Source organism: Phyllobates terribilis, unplaced genomic scaffold (genome assembly GCF_046119375.1).
Source record: "Phyllobates terribilis strain yellow unplaced genomic scaffold, ASM4611937v1 Scaffold_4__5_contigs__length_816908805, whole genome shotgun sequence".
Lineage (NCBI taxonomy): Eukaryota > Metazoa > Chordata > Amphibia > Anura > Dendrobatidae > Phyllobates > Phyllobates terribilis.
Genome location: NW_027362764.1, coordinates 58,849,527 through 58,871,331, shown reverse-complemented (window position 1 = coordinate 58,871,331; position 21,805 = coordinate 58,849,527). Strand labels below are relative to the sequence as shown.

Here is a 21,805-nt window from a genome sequence, read left to right as displayed (position 1 = left end):
TTAGTAGGTCGTTGGTGACTTTGGTCAGGGCAGTTTCAGTCGAGTGATGCGGTCGGAAGCCAGATTGCAGGCGGTCGAAGAGGGAGCAGGAGGAGAGGTGGGAGGACAGTTCAAGGTGGACATGTTGTTCTAGTAGTTTTGAGGCAAAGGGGAGGAGTGATATGGGGCGGTAGCTAGTCAGAGAGGAAGGGTCAAAGGAGGGCTTTTTGAGGATGGGTGTGATTGCGGCATGTTTGAAACATGAGGGGAAGACACCGGTTGTTAGTGACAGATTGAAGAGGTGGGTTAGGATTGGGATGAAGACTGTGGTAAGGTTAGTGATGAGGTGGGATGGGATTGGGTCAAGTTCGCAGGTGGTGAGGTGTGATTTGGAGAGTAAAGAGGAGACTTGACCTTCTGTAATGGTGGAGAAGTGGGGTTTGGAGGAGGAGGGTTGAGTAGATATGAGGAGGGGTTGTGTGGACTTTGGGCAAAAGTTTTGTCTGATGGTGTCAATCTTCTGTTTGAAGAATGAGGCAAAGTCGTCGGCTGAGATGAGAGAAGAGGGAGGAGGTGCTGGGGGACGAAGGAGAGAGTTGAAAGTGTTAAATAGCTGTTTAGGGTTGTGAGATAGGGAGGATATGAGAGATGAGAAGTAGGTTTGTTTTGCTGTAGTGAGTGCGAACTTGAATTAGTGAGGGATTGCTTGAATGCGATGAAGTGCTCGATGGAGTGAGACCTTTTCCATCTCCGCTCCGCAACCCTGGAGGCCCGGCGCAGTTCTTTAGTAAGTTTAGTGTGCCAGGGTTGCCTGTTGAATGTGCGAGATGTGGTGTGTGTGAGAGGGGCGATCGAATCTAGAGCTGCAGCTATTGTGGTGTTATATGAAGCAGCAGCAACGTCTGCATTGTGTAAGGAATTTAGGTCTGTAAGAGGGAGGAGGGATTCAGAGAGTGAGTGTAGGTCAAGGTGTTTGAGATTTCTGCGAGGGTGTGTAAGTTTGTGGAGTGGGGATTGTGCACCTGGAGAGGAGAGGGTAGAGAATGTGAGGAGGTTATGGTCAGAGAGAGGGAGTGGTGAGTTAGAGAGGTTAGATAGGGAACAGAGGCGGGTGAAGATGAGGTCCAGTGTGTGGCCATCTTTGTGGGTGGGTGTGGAAGACCATTGAGTGAGTCCGAAGGAGGAAGTGAGAGACAGGAACTTAGAGACAGACGAGTGGGAAGTGTTAATGGGGATGTTGAAGTCACCCATTATGATAGTGGGGATGTCAGTGGAGAGGAAGTGAAGCAGCCAGGTGGTGAAGTGGTCTAAGAAGGTGGTGGCTTGCCCTGGGGGTCGGTAAACGACGGCCAGTTTGAGGTTGGAGGGGGAATAGATGCGCACACAGTGCACCTCAAAAGAGGGGAGTGTAACGGAGGGTGGCAGTGGGATTTGGGTGAAAGTGCAGTGTTCTGATAGGAGAAAACCTACGCCTTCGCCATGTTTGCCGTTGGGGCGGGGGGTGTGGGAAAGGTGGAATCCGCCATATGAAAGTGCAGCTGGGGAGGCTGTGTCAGAGGGGGTGAGCCAGGTTTCAGTGATGGCGAGGAAGGAAAGTTTGTGTGTAATGAAAAAATCGTGGATGAAGGAAAGTTTGTTGCAGACAGAGCGAGCGTTACATAGAGCTCCTGTTAGAGCAACTGAGGAAGTGGGGGTTAGTTGGATGGGTATGAGGTTAGAAGGGATGCGACAGTTTGTGGAAGGTCGTGAATAGGAGGTAGAAGTAACTGTGGGGATATGGCGTGGAGGACCAGGATTTGGAGAGATATCTCCAGCAGTGAGGAGGAGCAGAGAAAGTGTTAGCAGGTGGGAGCAAGAGAGAGCATGAGGTGGCTGTCTGTGTTTGGAGATCCAGGATTGAATGTTGAGGAATAATTCGGAGGAGGAGGTGAGATGAGTGGGGAGGATGGAGGGAGAGATGAAAAGTTCCTTGCTAGGTGTAGGGATTTGAGGGGTTAATAGAAAGTGGAGGACTATAGAGGAAAAAGTGAGAGCTAACAGAAACATAGTTAAAAGAGAGTAAGTGGTCAAAGTGTTGGTTACCTGACTCCTGCCCTGACTAACTGCCTCTGAAATAACTGCCACTTATCTCCGAAGCCACTTTGCACAAGAAGACGCGTGCACAACCCAGCACGCGTGCACCCCTTACAGAGCTTCTAAATATATAGGGCACATTCAACTATCAGGTGAAGGGCATTGTGTGAGCTGCTTATGTCTAAATTACCAGCTGGTCATCTCACCAGGAGATGGATGGGTGATCAAACACAGAGCTAGGACTCTAGTCTCTGCAGTTTAGCACCTCTAAAAATACATATATATACAGTACAGACCAAAAGTTTGGACACACCTTCTCATTTAAAGATTTTTCTGTATTTTCATGACTTTGAAAATTGTACATTCACACTGAAGGCATCAAAACTATGAATTAACACTTGTGGAATTATACACTTAACAAAAAAGTGTGAAACAATTGAAAATATGTCTTATATTCTAGGTTCTTCAAAGTAGCCACCTTTTGCTTTGATGACTTCTTTGCACACTCTTGGCATTCTCTTGATGAGCTTCAAGAGGTAGTCACCGGAAATGGTTTTCACTTCACAGGTTTCCCCTGTCAGGTTTAATAAGTGGGATTTCTTGCCTTATAAATGGGGTTGAGACCATCAGTTGTGTTGTGCAGAAGTTGTTAGAACCTTGCTCTTAGTTTTTTTTTCCTTTGCTGGTCACATGACCTTGTTGGCCTATTTAATCCTGCTCCGCCCTTCTGGCTTTGCTGGACTTCATTGTATATCTACTTTCTAGCTAGCCTGTGCTCTGTATCTAACTCTGTTAGTTTGCTTGGTCTACGGACCTCTATGTTCTATATATGTTGTTTGTTCGTCTGTCTGCTACTATTTCTGTTAGGAGGTGTCCATTTTCCTCCCAGTCCTTAGTACTTGTAGGGATTCCTTCCCCACATCTATAGGTCTCCATACAGACTAGCTTAGGACTTTAGCAGGTCTGATCGCAGGATCAGGTCCCCTGTTACATCGTAGGGATTCAGCTGAGTTCTATCGTAGGGACAGATCTCCTCTCTTTCCTTAGCTCTGGTAGCAGAACATAACAGTCAGCTGAGTTCTATCGTAGGGACAGATCTCCTCTCTTTCCTTAGCTCTGGTAGCAGAACATAACAGTAAGTCCAGCCCGCAAATTCTCTAAGGAAAGATTTTTCTGTTCCATCATGGTGTCGGTTCAGGATTTGGCTCATCGCCTGCAGGGACTCTCTCTGGAGGTGGCCGAGCTCCGTCAGCACGTGAGTAGCTGTCCTGGAGCACATTTCTTGGAGCCTAAGGTATGTTTGCCGGATTTATTTTTTGGTGAACACCGAGAATTTTTTTCATTTAAAAATGCTTGCTTATTGTATTTTCGTTTGAGACCTAAGTCCTCTTGGGATGAATCCCAGCGCGTAGGGTTCATAATGTCACTTTTGCGCAAAGAGCCTCAGGAGTGGGCCTTTTCTTTGCAACCTAGTGATACATGCTTCAGATCAGTGGATAGTTTTTTTTCTGCTTTGGGACTATTATATGATGATCCTGACCGTGTCGCATCAGCTGAGACTGAGTTGAGACGTTTAAAACAGGGATCAGGTAATGTGGAAAAATATTGTACTCATTTCCGTCGTTGGTCTACTCAAACAGGGTGGAACGATTCTGCTCTGAAAAGTCTATTTCTTGCTGGGCTCAGTGAAAGGGTTAAAGACCTGCTAATTGCTTATCCTACACCTGAAGATTTGCAACAGGCTATGCAATTAGCTATACGGGTGGATAGAAGACTGCGTGCAAGGGTTAATGAGAGCAAATCCTCTGCTATGTCAGTTTCTGGTTATGAGAATGTGTGTACTAACAGTGGTGAACCGATGGAGATTGGATCGGTGGCACCTCGCTCTCAAGAAAAAGACCGTCGATTTTTTGAAGGCTTGTGTTTCTATTGCGGAAAATCTGGTCATTTGATTAAAGGCTGTGAGCTTCGTATGAAGAAAGAAAAAAAAATGGTCAGTCATGCCCGTATTGCCTGTTTAAATTCCAAGGGTGTATTTTTAGCTGCTTCCACGATTGCTCAGGAAAAATTAATGGAATTTCGGGTGTTTGTCGATTGTGGGTCTACTCTGAATGTAATTGATGGGGGATTCGTGGAAAGACTCAATTTAAAACCTGAACCTTTATCATCCCCCATTGCTGTGGTTTCTGTGGATGGTTCCCCTTTGAAGAATATTACTCTCAAGGTCTGTGAATTTCCTCTCACTATTAATGGTGTTCACCATGAGAAATTGGATTTGGTAGTGTTGAATAACTTGCCTTCTCCAGTAATATTGGGATTGCCCTGGTTAAAATTTCACAATCCTGTACTGGATTGGTCTACCAGTGAAATTAAATCCTGGAGCCATAAATGTTATGACAAGTGTTGTAACGGGCGTATTGCAGCTTTGGATAGGGGAGAATTGCCTGTTCCTATTCAGGATTTTTGGAGAGTTTTTTCTGAGAAGGAATCGCAGGTTTTGCCTCCCCATAGAGACTATGATTGTTCTATTGAATTTGTCCCTGGAGCGACTCTTCCTAAAAATCGTTTATTTAACCTTACTATTCCTGAGAGGAAGGCTTTGGAGGAATACATACAGACAAGTTTGGCCGCCGGTCACATTAGGCCCTCTAAGTCTCCTGTGGCGGTTGGATTTTTTTTTGTAAAAAAAAAGGACGGCGGTTTACGTCCTTGTCTGGATTTTCGTGAGATTAACAAAATTACTGTACGCAATCCTTACCCACTGCCATTGATTCCTGATCTGTTTAACCAGTTAATGGGGGCCAAGTGGTTCTCTAAAATTGACCTTAAGGGGGCATACAATCTGTTGCGCATGAAGGAGGGTGACGAATGGAAGACTGCTTTTAACACTCCTGTGGGTCATTTTGAGAATCTGGTTATGCCTTTTGGTCTTACTAATGCTCCTGCATTTTTTCAGAATCTGATTAATGACATCCTTAGACCTTTGATCGGTAAAAATGTGGTTGTGTATTTGGATGACATTTTGATTTATTCGCCGGATCTGGAGTCTCATTGGCGGAGCGTGCGTGAGGTATTACAGTTATTAATGGACAATTCGCTTTTTGCTAAGCTGGAGAAATGTGAGTTCGCTGTACAGAGAATTAGTTTTTTGGGCTACATTATCTCCAGCAAAGGTTTTGAGATGGATCCGGTTAAGGTTCAGGCTGTGCAGGAATGGCCTAGGCCTATTGGTTTGAAATCGATACAGAGGTTTTTGGGTTTCGCCAATTACTATAGAAAATTCATAAAAAAATTTTCTAGTATTGTCTGACTGATCTCACCAGGAAAGGTGCTGATGCGGTTCAGTGGTCTTCTGAGGCCATTGAAGCTTTTGTGTATCTCAAGGAGAGGTTCACCTCTGCTCCCATCCTTATGCAGCCTGATGTTACTAGGCCGTTTTTGGTTGAGGTTGATGCTTCCTCTGTGGGGGTTGGCGCAGTATTGTCTCAGGATAACGGGGATGGATTACATCCCTGTGCCTTTTTTTCAAAAAAATTTTCGGAGACTGAACTGAATTACGATATTGGTAATCGGGAATTATTGGCTATTAAACTCGCATTTGAACACTGGCGCCACTTCTTGGAAGGTGCGGAATTTCCCGTTCAGGTTCTTACGGATCATAAAAATCTGATATATCTTGATGCTGCCAAGCGCCTGAATGCCCGTCAGGCTAGGTGGGCACTGTTTTTCTCGCGGTTTAATTTCTCCGTTACTTACATCCCTGGTACTAAGAATGTTAAGGCGGATGCCTTGTCTCGCAGTTTTTCTCCCATAGTCCGTGCTGAGAAAGAGGAGAACATTTTACAAGAAGGTGTTGTGATAGCTGCTTTGGACTCCGTTTTGGAAAATGAGATTCTTAAAGCACAGGAGAATGCCCCTTCTAACACTCCTCATGGGAGGTTGTTTGTGCCTGGGACCTTTAGGAGAGATTTGTTTGTTGAGTGTCACGAATCTCGGTTGGCAGGTCATCCCGGAATCTCTGAGACCAAGAGACTGGTGGGTCGCAGTTTTTGGTGGCCTGGATGGCAGAAGGAAGTCATTAAGTGGGTGCGTCAATGTACTATATGTGCTAGATCTAAGTCCTCACATACTCCTGCTGCGGGGTTGCTTTGTCCTTTGGAGGTTCCCAGTGCTCCTTGGACACATTTGGCTATGGACTTTATAACTGACCTTCCCCCCTCTGAGGGTTTTACTGTCATCTGGGTGGTCGTGGACCGTTTTAGCAAGATGTGTCACTTGGTTCCTTTCGTCAAACTGCCCTGCGCTAAAACTCTCGCTAAGGCCTTTGTCAAGGAAATTGTCAGACTTCATGGCGTTCCTACTGACATTGTTTCTGATAGGGGTCCTCAGTTCGTGGCTCGTTTTTGGCGTGCCTTTTGTGATAGGTTGGGAGTTCATTTGTCGTTCTCGTCCGGATATCATCCTGAATCTAATGGCCAGACAGAAAGGAAAAACCAGGATGTTGAGCAGTTCTTGCGTTGTTTTGTGGCAGACAATCAAGAGGGGTGGTCTGAGTTTCTGCCACTTGCTGAATTTGCTCTGAACAATCATACATCTTCTTCTGCTGGTTGTTCGCCTTTTTTTTGTTGTTCTGGGAGACATCCGTCGTTTGGGTCGTTCTCCAAGTTGGGATCTGCCGTGCCTGAGGAGGAGAATTTTTCCGGTGATTTGGAGAGAGTTTGGACGGATGTGCGTGGTAATCTTCAGGAGGCCAACAGAAAATCGAAAGACTACTTTGATAGGAAACGACAGGAGGTTTTGTTCGCTGTTGGTGACATGGTTTGGTTGTCCTCTAGGAATCTGCGGTTGAGGATTCCTTCAAAGAAATTGGGTCCCAAGTTTGTAGGGCCCTTTAAGGTGCTTCAGGTTGTCAACCAATCTGCTGTTAGGTTGGAGGTTCCGGTATTTCATGTCTCTCTGTTGAAAAAAGCTGTTGTATCGGATTGTGACGCCTCTGCCTCTGTTCCTCCGGTGGTGGAGGACGGGGAATATGAAATTTCTCGCATCCTTAACTCTAGACGGTATAGAGGTAGTTTGCAGTATCTTGTGGCCTGGAAAGGTTTCGGTCCCGAGGATAACTCTTGGGTGAGGTCGGATGATGTTTCCGCGTCCAGACTTATCAGAGCGTTTCACAGGAGATTTCCTGATAAGCCTGGTCCTAGGGGATCCGGAGGATCCTCTTAGAAGGGGGGGTACTGTTAGAACCTTGCTCTTAGGTTTTTTTTCCTTTGCTGGTCACATGACCTTGTTGGCCTATTTAATCCTGCTCCGCCCTTCTGGCTTTGCTGGACTTCATTGTATATCTACTTTCTAGCTAGCCTGTGCTCTGTATCTAACTCTGTTAGTTTGCTTGGTCCACGGACCTCTATGTTCTATATATGTTTGTTCGTCTGTCTGCTACTATTTCTGTTAGGAGGTGTCCATTTTCCTCCCAGTCCTTAGTACTTGTAGGGATTCCTTCCCCACATCTATAGGTCTCCGTACAGACTAGCTTAGGACTTTAGCAGGTCTGATCGCAGGATCAGGTCCCCTGTTACATCGTAGGGATTCAGCTGAGTTCTATCGTAGGGACAGATCTCCTCTCTTTCCTTAGCTCTGGTAGCAGAACATAACAGAAGTCTGGTGGATACACAGCTGATAGTCCTACTGAATAGACTGTTAGAATTTGTATTATGGCAAGAAAAAAGCAGCTAAGTAAAGAAAAACGAGTGGCCATCATTACTTTAAGAAATGAAGGTCAGTCAGTGCGAAAAATTGGGAAAACTTTGAAAGTATCCCCAAGTGCAGTTGCAAAAACCATCAAGCGCTTCAAAGAAACTGGCTCACATGAGGACCGCCCCTGGAAAGGAAGACCAAGAGTCACCTCTGCTTCTGAGGATAAGTTTATCCGAGTCACCAGCTTCAGAAATCGCAGGTTAACAGCAGCTCAGATTAGAGACCAGGTCAATGCCACACAGAGTTCTAGTAGCAGACACATCTCTTCAACAACTGTTAAGAGGAGACTTTGTGCAGCAGGCCTTCATGGTAAAATAGCTGCTAGGAAACCACTGCTAAGGACAGGCAACAAGCAGAAGAGACTTGTTTGGGCTAAAGAACACAAGGAATGGACATTAGACCAGTGGAAATCTGTGCTTTGGTCTGATCTGTCCAAATTTGAGATCTTTGGTTCCAACCACCGTGTCTTTGTGCGACGCAGAAAAGGTGAACGGATGGGCTCTACATGCCTGGTTCCAACCGTGAAGCATGGAGGAGGAGGTGTGATGGTGTGGGGGTGCTTTGCTGGTGACACTGTTGGGGATTTATTCAAAATTGAAGGCATACTGAACCAGCATGGCTACCACAGCATCTTGCAGCGGCATGCTATTCCATCCGGTTTGCATTTAGTTGGACCATCATTTATTTTTCAACAGGACAATGACCCCAAACACACCTCCAGGCTGTGTAAGGGCTATTTGACCAAGAAGGATAGTGATGGGGTGCTACGCTAGATGACCTGGGCTCCAGTCACCGGACCTGAACCCAATGGAGATGGTTTGGGGTGAGCTGGACCGCAGAGTGAAGGCAAAAGGGCCAACAAGTGCTAAGCATCTCTGGGAACTCCTTCAAGATTGTTGGAAGACCATTTCCGGTGACTACCTCTTGAAGCTCATCAAGAGAATGCCAAGAATGCCATCACTTCCTTTTGTGGTCGGCATTCCACAGTCTGACTGCTCTGACTGTAAAGAACCCTTTCATGTTTAGGTGCTAGAATCGCCTTTCTTCACCCGTAATGAGTTCCCCCTGGTCCTTAGTATGGTCTTTGGAAGGAATAAGTCATGTGCTAGTCCTTTGTACTGACCTCACACATATTTATACATATAAATGAGCCCCTCTGAGGCTTCTTTTTTTCTAAGCTAAACAAGCTCAACTTCTCCAACCTCTCATCATATGAGAGGCCTTCCATCCCTTGAACTGAATCTAACTTCTGAATATCCTTTTTAAAATATGGTACCCCAAACTGGATCCCATGTTCTAGATGTGGCCTTGTAGGGGGTCAGCCCTTACTGGACATTGAATGACACTGTGGCTTTAAGAGACCATGCTCTCCTCTGATTTTTGGTCTTGGATTAATCGCCTCTCCCCCCTGTTGTTTTGGTGTGTGCTGTTGAAAAAAGAAGAACCAGGAAGTGAGGGAGACCTCCTGTGTGTCTGAGGTAACAGACAGGATGTTTGCCTGTGTCCTGATATGGAGAGATAATCACAGAACCTGATGTTCTCTGGGGAAAAGATAAAGTCTGGACTATTGCAAGATTGGTTGTCAGGACTGTGTCCAAAAGTAAAGCGCTGAATCGCTCCTCCGGAACAGTTTCCCTGAAGATTGGTGACCTGAGGTAACAGATAACACTGTGTGTCAGCCACCCCTTGTCAATGAGAGGGGAATAAAACTTGCCTGACTGGAAGAAAGAGAGAGAATAAATCTACAGGAGAAAGAACTCAAGCACAACTCATCCGGCTCAGCTACAACAGAAACAAGCAGCAGCTGTCTATCTATTCCTGAACTGCACAATTGTGAGTGAAACACTGGTATCATACTGTGTGAGGGTGTAGCTCAGTTTTCTCTTTAGTTAGGATGCTGTAGTAAAGTAGCCCGATTAGCGGAAAAGCCAGATAGTGAATTAGCCGAGAGTAGTTTGTAAACCTGATTTATACTGTTTCTATTGTACTGTCATTGCCATAGCTGGAGCATAGTTTTGTGATACGCTTCAGCTATTTCTCCTTATATTCATGTTATTAACATCATTGTTATAAAAACTGTTATTTCTATCTTCCGGCATATATCCTCTTTTACTTAATAAAGCCGGTGTTTTGTTTCTGCCTCCTCGTCTGCTGTGCCGTACTTGAATCCTGCCTTGCGGCGTTCTTTGGACACCGCTAGAGCCTTACAAGTGACTTATAAAGGGATAACAACACGTTGGGATCATGGCATTTTATCTCTTTTTTTATATTCCCTAAAGTATTGTTTGCTTTTGCAGCTGCTGCTTGACATTGAGTACTGCTGCTCAGCTTACTTGGAACCAGAATACCCAAGTCCTTCTCCTGTTCTGTAGTCCAGAGTACACTCCCATTTAATGTGTGTTTGTATAAAATATATATTATATGTATGAAAATGGAACCTGGGAAAAATTGCTGAAGCAGTAACCCTTCTAATACTGGAATAGTGGACCCATTCCTGAATCCATCTTAAATTGTGTTCATTATACTTATATATCTGAATGTCGGAAGAACAAGGTTTCAAATATTTCAAAAATATTATTTTCCAACTAATCTTCTTGCCCGGTTCAGACACTCACGTCTCTCTCGCCATCCCATTATCGGCTTGTTTTCACTAAGGTTTTGTGTGTGTCTGCTGTGATGGAGCGTCCTGGTCACCAGAGGATCGGATACACATTACCTGACAATCACCAACAATCTCCAGAGAGCAAACAGAGGAAGCTAATCTGTGCTGGTGTGCATACTCATTATCTATCTATCTATCTATCTATCTATCTATCTATCTATCTATCTATCTATCTATCTATCTATCTATCTATCCTATATCTATCTATTATCTATCATCTATCTATTATCTATCTATTATCTATCTATCTATTATCTATCATCTATCTATCTATTATCTATCTATCTATGTATCTATCTACATATCTATTTATCTATTATCTATCTATTTCTTTATCAACATAGTCTGATATCTATGAGATATAATGTATCAGTTCCTCCTTTCCTTATTTTTCTTTTTTTTTCTTTCTTTCTTTTTTCCTTCCTTTCAGTCTTTTTCTCTTTCATCTTCTTTCTTTCTTCCTTCCTGAATTCCTTCCTTCTTTAAGTCCTTCCTTTTCTCTATCTTTTTCTCTCTGTCTCTTTCTTTTCATCATTTGTCACATACAACTTTCTACATTTTATATCCATCTACTATAACTTTAAAAATACCTCATTGTCTATCCTTCTTATTCATTCTTTCTTTCTTCTTTCTCTCTCTTTTTTTCTCTTTGTCTTTCTCTCCCTTTTCTTTCCTTCCTTCTTTATTTCTCTTTCCTTATCTTTCTTTCTTTTTCTCTCTTTCTTTCTTCCTAAGTGTTTTATCTGTTTACCTCCTATCTTTTTCATTTATATCTATCTGTTCATCTTTCTGATATACCGTAATAACACATTCAACCATTATAAATAGATTAATAATTTAAGGTCATGTAATGCAGGAGACACAGCCTGGCTTCCGGCTATTGGGGATTTCTCCTGTACACAGAACGGAGTGACAACATGTCATTAATTAGACCGAATCCTTCTGCAATTGTGAATTTTAGAAAAGGGTCATTCGCTTTCGTGTTCCTTTAACTCTGCCCTGGTATTTTGGCATTTACAGTCCCTGTGACAACATTTTTCTCCCGTTGGACTTGGACAGTGACTGCCGAAAGCCTCTCTGGGAAATTACAATTCCATCTGGTAATGAAAGTTCTAGAACTTCATTTTTTTTTTAACTGAACTTGTTTTCATTCCTGATTATATAAGCACTTGACGAAGATTTATTGTGGCTCTTGCTGTGTAATAGACCTCTAAGGAGGGTAAATTATGACTGGCAGTTTAATCAATGCGGCTTCTCTAGTAATCAGCCGGGACAGATGGAACATTATATATAATCACCTACTTTTCCAATTTACTTTACTCATAGTGAGTGATTAGTAAAGTTTGTTTTTTTATCCTACCATCTATCAAAATATTTGGAGAGCAATAAATTAAAAGGGGTTCTTCAGTTTGGGAAAATACCCAGTCTCCCAGCTGCATTTTTTTTTTAAATTTACTTAACCTCCCCCGGTCCACTGCTGAGTCTCCGCTGCTCCTTCCGGTGTCTTCTATTATCTGCTGCGCTGCAGTCAATCACTGAGCTTAGTGTTGACGTAAGGAGCCACTGAGCTCACTAACTGGCGTCACATCAGCGCTGCAGACAATAACCAATAACAGCCACTGGGAGCACAGGTGGAAACTCAGCACCTTACCTGGGGAGGGTGAGCAAAGCACATATTTTATTTTTTTTAAATAAACTGTATCCGGGGAACAGGGATTTTCCAACCCCCCCCCCCCCCCCCCCCCCAAAAAAAAACCCAAAAATTTTAATATTCTTTTTAAAAATATATACTTGGTAAATTCCAGTTTTTGGAAATCTCTTAAGACACGCATTTTTATTACTATCATTTAATTACTTACCTGCCAGAAGCCCTAAGATAGGGGATAACTTGCTAGTCATAGGGGATTCGATTGCTGGGATTCCCCGTTCTCGAGGCTAGAGCTCTGCAGCCCCGTCTTGGATGGGGCAGAAGTGCACATGATCCACCTCCTCTCCATTCATTGTCTATGGGACTGTCAGAAATACCAGAAGCGCTGCGCTCAGTTGTGTCCTGAATTCCCATTCACAATGAATGGAGCGGAGATCGAGCATGTGCACTTCTGCCCCATCCAAGACTGGGCTACAGAGGTCGGACCCCTAACGATGAGCAAGTTATTCCCTATCCTATCGATAATCATTGGACTCTTGGAAAAAAATGCTTTGATTCATTACTGTATAGTAAAGCTGGGATGACTAATAGGCAGAGCCATTGTCAGAAATTATTTTTATTTTTTGGGGCTTTTTTTGCAATTTCAGGTCACTTTTTTTAATTTTCTTTTGCTAGATGTAACAAAATTTGCACCAAAATGTTGTGTTTTCAAAGCTTTTTACGGCAAAATTCTTGCGAAAAAACGTTGATTAATCGGGCTTGTAGTGTTTTAGTACATTGATATTAGTGATTAGTGTCTAATAATAATTATTATTTTGTCAAAAAAATCAATTTTGCTTCAGTTTTGGTAAAAAAATTTTCCAATAGCATACACTGATCACTGATAATGATGCTATACTGTTATTAGACAGATTGTCATAGTCACAAGGAAACCCAAAAAGTAAATAGGTTTATATTATTCTATGTCTTTTATGTTATAGTAAAAAAATGTATTTTTTTCTTTGCAGTTTTTTTTTACTTTTTTTTATTATTTTGAATTTATTTTTGTCTTTTACCTTATTGTAAAATATATATATTTTTATTCATTTTATTTTTTATTTATTTGAATTATTTTATAATTTTTTTAGTAATTTATTTTTATGTGTTTTATTTTTTGTAAAACAATTTTTTATTTTTACTTTTTTTTTTTATTTGAATTATTTTTTAACTTTAATACACTGTCATAAATGTGTCCACTGCTCTCACTTTTTTTTTTAGAACTGAGATCTAAATTCTGGTTGGTTGTTTTAGGCATCCCCTTCACCTCCAGTTATCTGCACTAGGCAATACCTGCATGTAGATAATGCATTTTTGCTGCAGTACCAAAAACAACCTAATGGCAGGTGTGGCGCTGTTTCAGAAGGGAATTAACCCCCTTTAAGTAGAACTTCAGTTACACATAAAAAGCCCCTATTTTGGAAATTGTATCAAATTTATCTTCTGATTTCTATCTATATGTTAAAAGATACTGTGCATACTCTTAGCTGGACTCTCATTCAGAGCATTGAAGCTCTATAGGATGGTGAGAGTAAGGGACCCCCTTTGGTCAGCACGTTGAAGGGTCACGGCGCTCTAGCCAAAACTGTAGCCCTCCATTGTTCATCCAGACGTGGCGCAGTAACTGTACATGTGGCTATGTCTGGTACTGCAGCTCACTCCAGTGATCGATAGGACTCCCAAAGTACTGGTTTGGGAATGGCAAATTTTAGCACAAGATGAACCTAGGATAGAAGAGCAAATTGATTCAGATGGAATTAAAACATTTCCGAGTTTCTCAAAATTTTTGATTTGCCAAAAGCTAAAAAAATTTTGGTGCGCAGTAATTGAGCAAAAAGTTAGCCGCCATTTTACTGGATTCTTTTGAGTCCGGGAATGGGTTAAAATATTATTTAAAACCAAAATTATACTCGCCTGTCCTGCTGCCACAACTCCCCTGCCCATTCCTCCACTCTCTTTGTAACTGGTCTTTGGTCCGGATCTTCCAGCGCAGACTTGTCCTCACATGGTCACATGGGGTTAGACTGTGACATGCTTTGCACCCCATGTGTTTTTGAGGGACAATATTGATATCAATGATGTCCAATGCCCCCATGAGTCCCCTCTCAAGTTCTAGACCAAAGACCAATCCGTAGAGAGTGGTGAATGGGCAGGGTTCTGCAGGGGCGGGGCAGTGTTCTGCAGGGGCAGTGTTCTGCAGGGACAGGGCAGTGTTCTGCAGGGGCAGGGTTCTGCAGGGACAGGGCAGTGTTCTGCAGGGGCAGTGTTCTGCAGGGACAGGGCAGTGTTCTGCAGGGGCAGGGCAGGGTTCTGCAGGGACAGGGCAGTGTTCTGCAGGGGCAGGGTTCTGCAGGGGCAGGGCAGGGTTCTGCAGGGGCAGGGTTCTGCAGGGGCAGGGCAGGGTTCTGCAGGGGCAGTGTTCTGCAGGGACAGGGCAGTGTTCTGCAGGGGCAGGGTTCTGCAGGGGCAGGGCAGGGTTCTGCAGGGGCAGGGTTCTGCAGGGACAGGGCAGTGTTCTGCAGGGGCAGGGTTCTGCAGGGGCAGGGCAGGGTTCTGCATGGGCAGGGCAGGGCTCTGCAGGGGCAGTGTTCTGCAGGGACAGGGCAGTGTTCTGCAGGGGTAGGGTTCTGCAGGGGCAGGGCAGGGTTCTGCAGGGGCAGGGCAGTGTTCTGCAGGGGCAGGGCTCTGCAGGGGCAGGGCTCTGCAGGGGCAGTGTTCTGCAGGGATAGGGCAGTGTTCTGCAGGGGTAGGGTTCTGCAGGGGCAGGGTTCTGCAGGGGCGGGGCAGGGTTCTGCTGCGGCAGGGCAGGGTTCTGCAGGGGCAGGGCAGTGTTCTGAAGCGGCAGGGCAGTGTTCTGCAGGGGCGGGGCAGGGTTCTGCAGGGGCGGGGCGGGGTTCTGCAGCAGCAGGGTTCTGCAGGGGCATGGTTCTGCAGCGGCAGGGCAGTGTTCTGCAGGGCAGGGTTCTGCTGCGGCAGGGCAGGGTTCTGCAGCGGCAGGGCAGGGTTCTGCAGGGCAGGGTTCTGCAGGGGCATGGTTCTGCAGCGGCAGGGCAGTGTTCTGCAGGTGCAGGGCAATGTTCTGCCTATGTGGGCCAAGAAGAGGTGAGGATAAAGAGAACTCAGATCCTAATAAATATCTTTTCGGGGCAGATTTGATTTGAGTCAAATGGGCAATTCGAGCAGATCTGTCTGGAACGAATTTAAAGAGTTTTTCTCATCCAGGACCAGTCCATGCACAATGTAGTTTTATGCATTTCATATAAATGTATTTTACTAGTTATTTCTTACAGCAGCTCATATAGGGCAGTGACAGTAACCCATTAGTCTCCCCCGTTCTGATGCTGCTCCGCCATTTTTGACAAATCGCAATTGACAATTACCTATTTCTTTTTTCGATGGCAGGGGAGTAGGATGCATATTCATAGAGATGATCCAGGGCGTCGCTGCCTTTCCAGGAATGAAGGACATACAGGACCAACTGGAACGAATATTTCTGGTGAGTTTGATTATATTATTTAGTTTTTTTATCACGTGTTGATGACATTTATTATTCATGAGATACAAGATTGACATTTTCCTAAAATGCAGATTTTTTTATTTTTCCATATAGATACATGCATGGGGTTCCTGGAAATGTATTCCTCCCGTGTCCTTGTTGCTGTCATATTAAGTATGATATGCAATAAATAATACATGTCCCCGAGTCTGTGGATCCTGCCATGTCTGGGAATGAATATGGGTTTCATTTTGCTTATGGGGAGGGGAAGAGGGATTATTTCAGATATGATAACCGCCATCAGGCGAGAAAGTAGTCCCTTGCGTTATTTTGGCTGAACACTTTTGGCCTTGCCCAGAAGGTCTCTCCCATCCTGCCTGAAACTAGAGCACAAATTTCAGATCCTGTTTACTTTTATATAAGCTTCGTTTATGCTAGGAAGTACTTCTGATATTGGTGGACCCTCCTTAGGTTAGGCCTAACACTTGGCACCCGTACGTGACATACCTACACGTTAACAGGTCTCTCTGCAGCTGCGATGTTCTAACTTCATAAACAGTTTACTTCCAGCCGCAGTAGGACCTGCTCTAAATGCTGATCTGCGGTGATGCTGGATGTCGGACCTCCACTGATTTTAAATGGAAGACCCATCCTACTGAATATTGCAATTCCCACAGTGGCCACTGGGGCATTTCTTAAACTCTAACTTCCTGTTGTTTCAGGAAATGCACACGTACATTAGCAGCAATGACTCTAATCCTATCCTTTGTATTGAAGCGTCTAATGAGCGGGTGCAAAGGTCATTGAGAAGGACTGGAAGTATAAGTCTAAAAAAGCCTCAATTTACCAAGCACAGCTCCATACACCTTTTAATTACTGGACATCCCCTTTAAAAAAATTGTAACCTGTATAGTGGTACAAGCCATTTTCATGAAACAGAGCTGCATAATCTCCAGAATAGGTAGAGGTTTAAATCTCCAGCTGCAGCATCTGCCATTTATATATGGTGGAAGGCACCAACAGTTTATGGCAGCTGACATTCTGTTACAGAGACCGGATTTGAGATAACCCCGATCCCAACTGTTTAAACCCCTTTAGATGCTGCAGTCAATATTGGTATCTGTCACAACACCTGTGCACCTAATGAGAGTGCATTATAAATGTTCAAGTCCCCTTGCGGAACAAAAAAAAAGGTTAAAAAATAAATAAAATTATCAAAAATATTTTCGAAATTCAATTAAAAATAAAAGTAAAAAAAAATAAACAGTTTTCCAATTGATTATTTTAAAAAAATATAAAATTACAAAAAAAAATATGCAAATTGCTATTTCTGCCTGAACTATAGAAATGCTATTTAAGGCCAGATATAACCCTTGGAAAAGAGTAGCGCTGTTTCTGGAAAAAAAAAACAAAGCTCCTCTCCAATTCCTTTTAAATTTAATGTGATTGTGTTGTTAGGAAACTATCTATTTTTTTTGCTTGTTTTTTGTGTTATATGTATTTTTGAAAATCTTTGGCAATGTTTTAAATCGTGATCTTTGACAAAAAAAAAAAAAAGAAAAGTAATCTTACAATTTTCACATTGGCCACTGGGGCTATTTTAGATTCATATTTTCTATCTTTTCTGGAAGAGTTTTCAGCAGTCTCATTACCATCAGAGGCAGGATTACAATCACAGGTTATATCTCTATACCCAGCTGATAACACAGGATCCACCAATCACAATAGGTGATGTCACAGCTCACCTCCTCCTCCTCCCTTCACGATGACCTTTGCACCCGCTCATTAGATGTCTTCAATACAAAAGATGGGGTCTGAGTCTGTTCATTGCTGCTAATGTACGTGTGAATTTGCTGAAATAAGAAATTAAGAGTCTGAAAAAATCCCAGTGGCCGGTGTGAAAACTGATTCGATTTCTATAGATTTTTTTATTTTTGATAACGATTATGATATTGAAAGGAAAAAAAAAACACCATTGTTAAATTTTAAAAAATATATATACATTTGAATATTTGGCACAAAAACCTGAATTTAAACAATAGATCATTTTTGGGGGACACATTTACTGTAAAGGGCTTGTATAGAAAAAAAAAAGATTGCTTTGTCTGAGTTGTCTGGTATTACACCTTTGCGCCATTAAAGTTAATAGGACTGAACTGCAATACCTGCCCCAACCTGTAGATAGATGGGGCGCTGTTTTTGGATGTAAATAGTTATGTTTTTCACTTCTTGCAAAATTTTAATTTTGAGAGAACAATACCTCCAATCGAATATAACAAATATCCTGTTGTCTAGTTGTAGTTCTGCAAAGGCTAAAAAATGTAAAATATATGAAAAATATGTCATTTGTGATAATAGCCCAGCAAGTCCTCGGGGGGGTAATGCTTCGTGAGATTTGCAGGCGACGTTTGGCCGCATGTTTGTCGGTGACACCTTCATGCTGAAATGATTTATTTTCTGCTGATTCTCATAACGCGTCTCATCCTTCACTCGCTCGGCGTCCCGACCTCGGAGAATTAGGTTGTGTTGGCCCTTTATGTCTCACGCACCATTTACTATCCAACAACAGCCATGAGAGTGGAACGTGCAGCATTCAGCCTCACTGACTAACCAGATGATGGCGGCGGCGGGCGAGGGGTAATTGTTTAATCACTGCTAGGACTGGAGGGGGGAGACATATAATGACACACGGAGCAGGTTCTGCTCTCAGCTAGAGCAACCTCTTTCCATGTGCTGTGTTAAAGAGAATGTGTCATCAGAAAACAACCTATTGTTTAAATGTATTTTTCTTTTTTACATTTTGTCAATTTTTCTTCTTACGTATCACAATGTGTATTAAAAATAAAAAATATTGCAATTCCCACACTGGCCACTGGGGCTTTTTTAAACTCTAACTTCCTGTTATTTCAGGAAATGCACATGTACATTAGCAGCAATGAACAGACTCTGATTCTATCTTTTGTATTGAAGCATCTAATGAGTGTGTGCAAAGGGTCATTGAGAAGGAGAGGAAGTATGAGTTTAAAAATGCCCCAGTTTACCAGGCACAGCTCCTACTTGCTGTTCATCTTTCACTAATCTGGTTAAGGGAGGAGGTGAGCTGTGACATCACCTATTATTGAATTGTAGATCCTGTGTTATCTACTGTATATAGAGGTGTTATCAGTCATTGTACAGGAGGAGGAGGTGAGCAGTGACATCACCTATTGTGAATGGTGGATCCCGTGTTATCTACTGTATATAGAGGTGTTATCAGTCATTGTACAGGAGGAGGAGGTGAGCAGTGACATCACCTATTGTGAATGGTGAATCCTGTGTTTTCTACTGTATATAGAGTGTTATCTGTCGTTGTACAGGAGGAGGAGGTGAGCTGTGACATCACCTATTGTGAATGGTGGGTCTTGTGTTATCTACTGTATATAGAGGTGTTATCAGTCATTGTACAGGAGGAGGAGGAGGTGAGCTGTGACATCACCTATTGTGAATGGTGAATCCTGTGTTATCTACTGTATATAGAGGTGTTATCAGTCATTGTACAGGAGGAGGAGGTGAGCTGTGACCTCACCTATTGTGAATGATGGGTCTTGTGTTATCTACTGTATATAGATGTGTTATCAGTCATTGTACAGGAGGAGGAGGAGGTGAGCTGTGGCATAACCTATTGTGAATGACAATACCTGAACTACATGGTTGCATTAAAACTGCATGACATATACAGGTTTCTTGAGTACTGGGGAATTTGGGTGGCATATTGTATTATACTGTAGGCCATAGCCTAGCTCTTTTTTTTTTTTTTTTAGAAATAAATAATCCGGAGATTATAATTTCAAAAATCTGAGTTTGAAGGGACGATGCGAGATTACTTATAACAGCGCCATCTTGTTTATGGGCTGTGACTAGTATTGCAGGTACGCACTTGAATGGGGCTGATCTGCAATACTAGACCTGACCTATATATAAAATGGCGCTGTTTCTAAAAATAACTTGAAGGTTTATATGACTTCTATAAAGTTCAACAATAAATAAAAATTCAATAAGCCCCCCCTAGTGGTAGCTTTAGGCAGCCACCATGTTGACTATTTGAAGCTCTGCATAAATTAAAATATAATGGGATAAATCCTCATAATATTATAAGAGACAATAAGTGCTACATAAAATAATTGGGAAATTAGAATTTTTATGTAATTTCCTTACCTGATCCTCAGTAAAATATTAACATTTCATTGTTCTTCTGTTTATTTTTATATTGATTTTTTGCAAAAAAAACAAGAGAAGTGATTAAATCAAGGTACAAAGCAAATAATATCTCCCAGACAGTGCCGGACGCTCGCCAGCCGCGGTGCACCAACAGGCGGATAAGTGTACGTGTAACTAATGATCCATCATTATAGTTTGTACGTCGCGTAGCTCACATAGTAATTTCTCAATAATTGTCCCCATCATATGGGGGAAACATTTAGGTCCTTGGAAAAGTGTCCCCAATAAAGCGTATAAGGCTGATATAACGCATCTCTTTGGATCCCCCCATAAACTTTAGATATTGATGGGCCAGCAGCTTTCTCACCCGACTCCCCCATACACAGGAGCGCTCGCTCTGCTGGACTCTCCTCTGTTCTCTGAGAGAGCCACTGCCAAAAATCTCTGGCGGCAGCCTACCTCTTAGAGAACGAGAGGATCGGCCATGCCAGATCCTTATCTCACAGATGATAAATTGGGGACCCCCACATACCTACAGAGTTGGAGGATGTTGGACTAGTGTGTATGGGGGTCTTTAGTGTTGCTGGAAGATAAGAATCAGGACAATATGGGTCAGCCATGTAGCATAAGGGGGTGGACACATGGGCAATTGCCCAGGGTTACAAAAATGTATGAGGGTATAATATTTTATGGCCCCATACACCCCCACTGTCAAATGATCCAGGAGCACCAGCCCACTGCACTGAGCAATGCCGGCAAATCAAATACCCCTTCTTCTTACGGCGTGCCCACCCAGCGCTGCTTTGTCATCTCGATCGTTGCCGTCAGTTCCTATGCAAAGCGCAAAAGTTGAGAGGAGCTTGACATTTGCTGCTGCGCTCTGCATAGAAAGTGAGATAGTGAATAGATGTCATCTCACTCCCTGCATATGCAGAGCGCAGCAGCCGATAACTAACTGATCTCGGCTCCTGCACTCTGTACAGGCAGCGACCAAAATGTTAGAGGCCGAGCAGCCAACGAGCGAACGAAGACCGTATTAAATCACGTGCACTGCACTGTACTCTCCCACAACCTCCCTGGAAGCGATGTCCCAAATAATAAAAAAAACAACCTGTCCCATGTAAAAATAAACATTTAAAAAAAAAACAAACTTATATGAATATTAAAATATTTTTTCTAATTTTAACAAAGGTTCAGCTGGGGTAATAAAATAGTTGCATTTTTAAACAAAAGGCAAAAAATGTAAGAAATAAATGAAGAGCAAAAAAATTTTTTTTTTTTTTTTTTTTTTTAGGATATATCACTTTTTGCTTTAGAAATGTTAGTTCGAATTTCAACAGGAAGTAGAAAAAAATAAAAATATAAGGCATATGCTAGGGTGATAAGGGGTTCAGTACTGGACTGGTAGAAGGGAGTGCTAAAGGTCCACAGGTTAGGGGCACTAAATACTTTCCTTCCCCCAGACGCTGGCACTACACCACTGATAGTGACAAGGTATACACATTCATTATGGCCATATACCTGCCAATTTTGACAGAAACGGCTGACCATCTACTTTCTATGGGGGTCGTCCGACTCTCACCTAATGGAAGATGATATGAGAAAGAAGGACCAGGCATGTTGGAATTCAACATACCAAATCCTTTGTTTTATGGAAGGTAGGTTGCCGCCAGAGGCAGTGGCTTGTTCCGATCTTGCCATTAATCATTCAGCTATCCTTTATCTCTACATTTAGCTCAATGCCTCTATATATTTCAGTCTGTAAAGGCAACAAGCACAACAAATTTGCTTATGTAGCTTTCTTGTTGGCTAAAATCATTTTCACACTAAATACTGTGCCTACCATCAGGTGTACACTGGGGAATTCTGAGTTACCAGTGAGGGGGGTACTCTGTTCGGGATACTCATTTGTTGGGAGAAGTGGAGAGTGGTTATAAAGAGCATCTCTCACTCTGGAGGA

General features: G+C 42.9%; 1 protein-coding gene across 5 annotated transcripts in view; it reads left to right on the top strand.

The window, feature by feature from the left end:
* CDK14 (cyclin dependent kinase 14) overlaps positions 1 to 21,805 on the top strand; it is a 628,470-nt gene that overhangs the window by 360,288 nt on the left and 246,377 nt on the right. For all 5 annotated transcript variants that reach the window (XM_073677399.1, XM_073677397.1, XM_073677401.1 and 2 more), the window contains one exon: positions 15,555 to 15,648. In XM_073677399.1, coding sequence (XP_073533500.1) covers positions 15,555 to 15,648 — 94 coding nt within the window. The remainder of the gene's footprint in view (positions 1 to 15,554; positions 15,649 to 21,805) is intronic.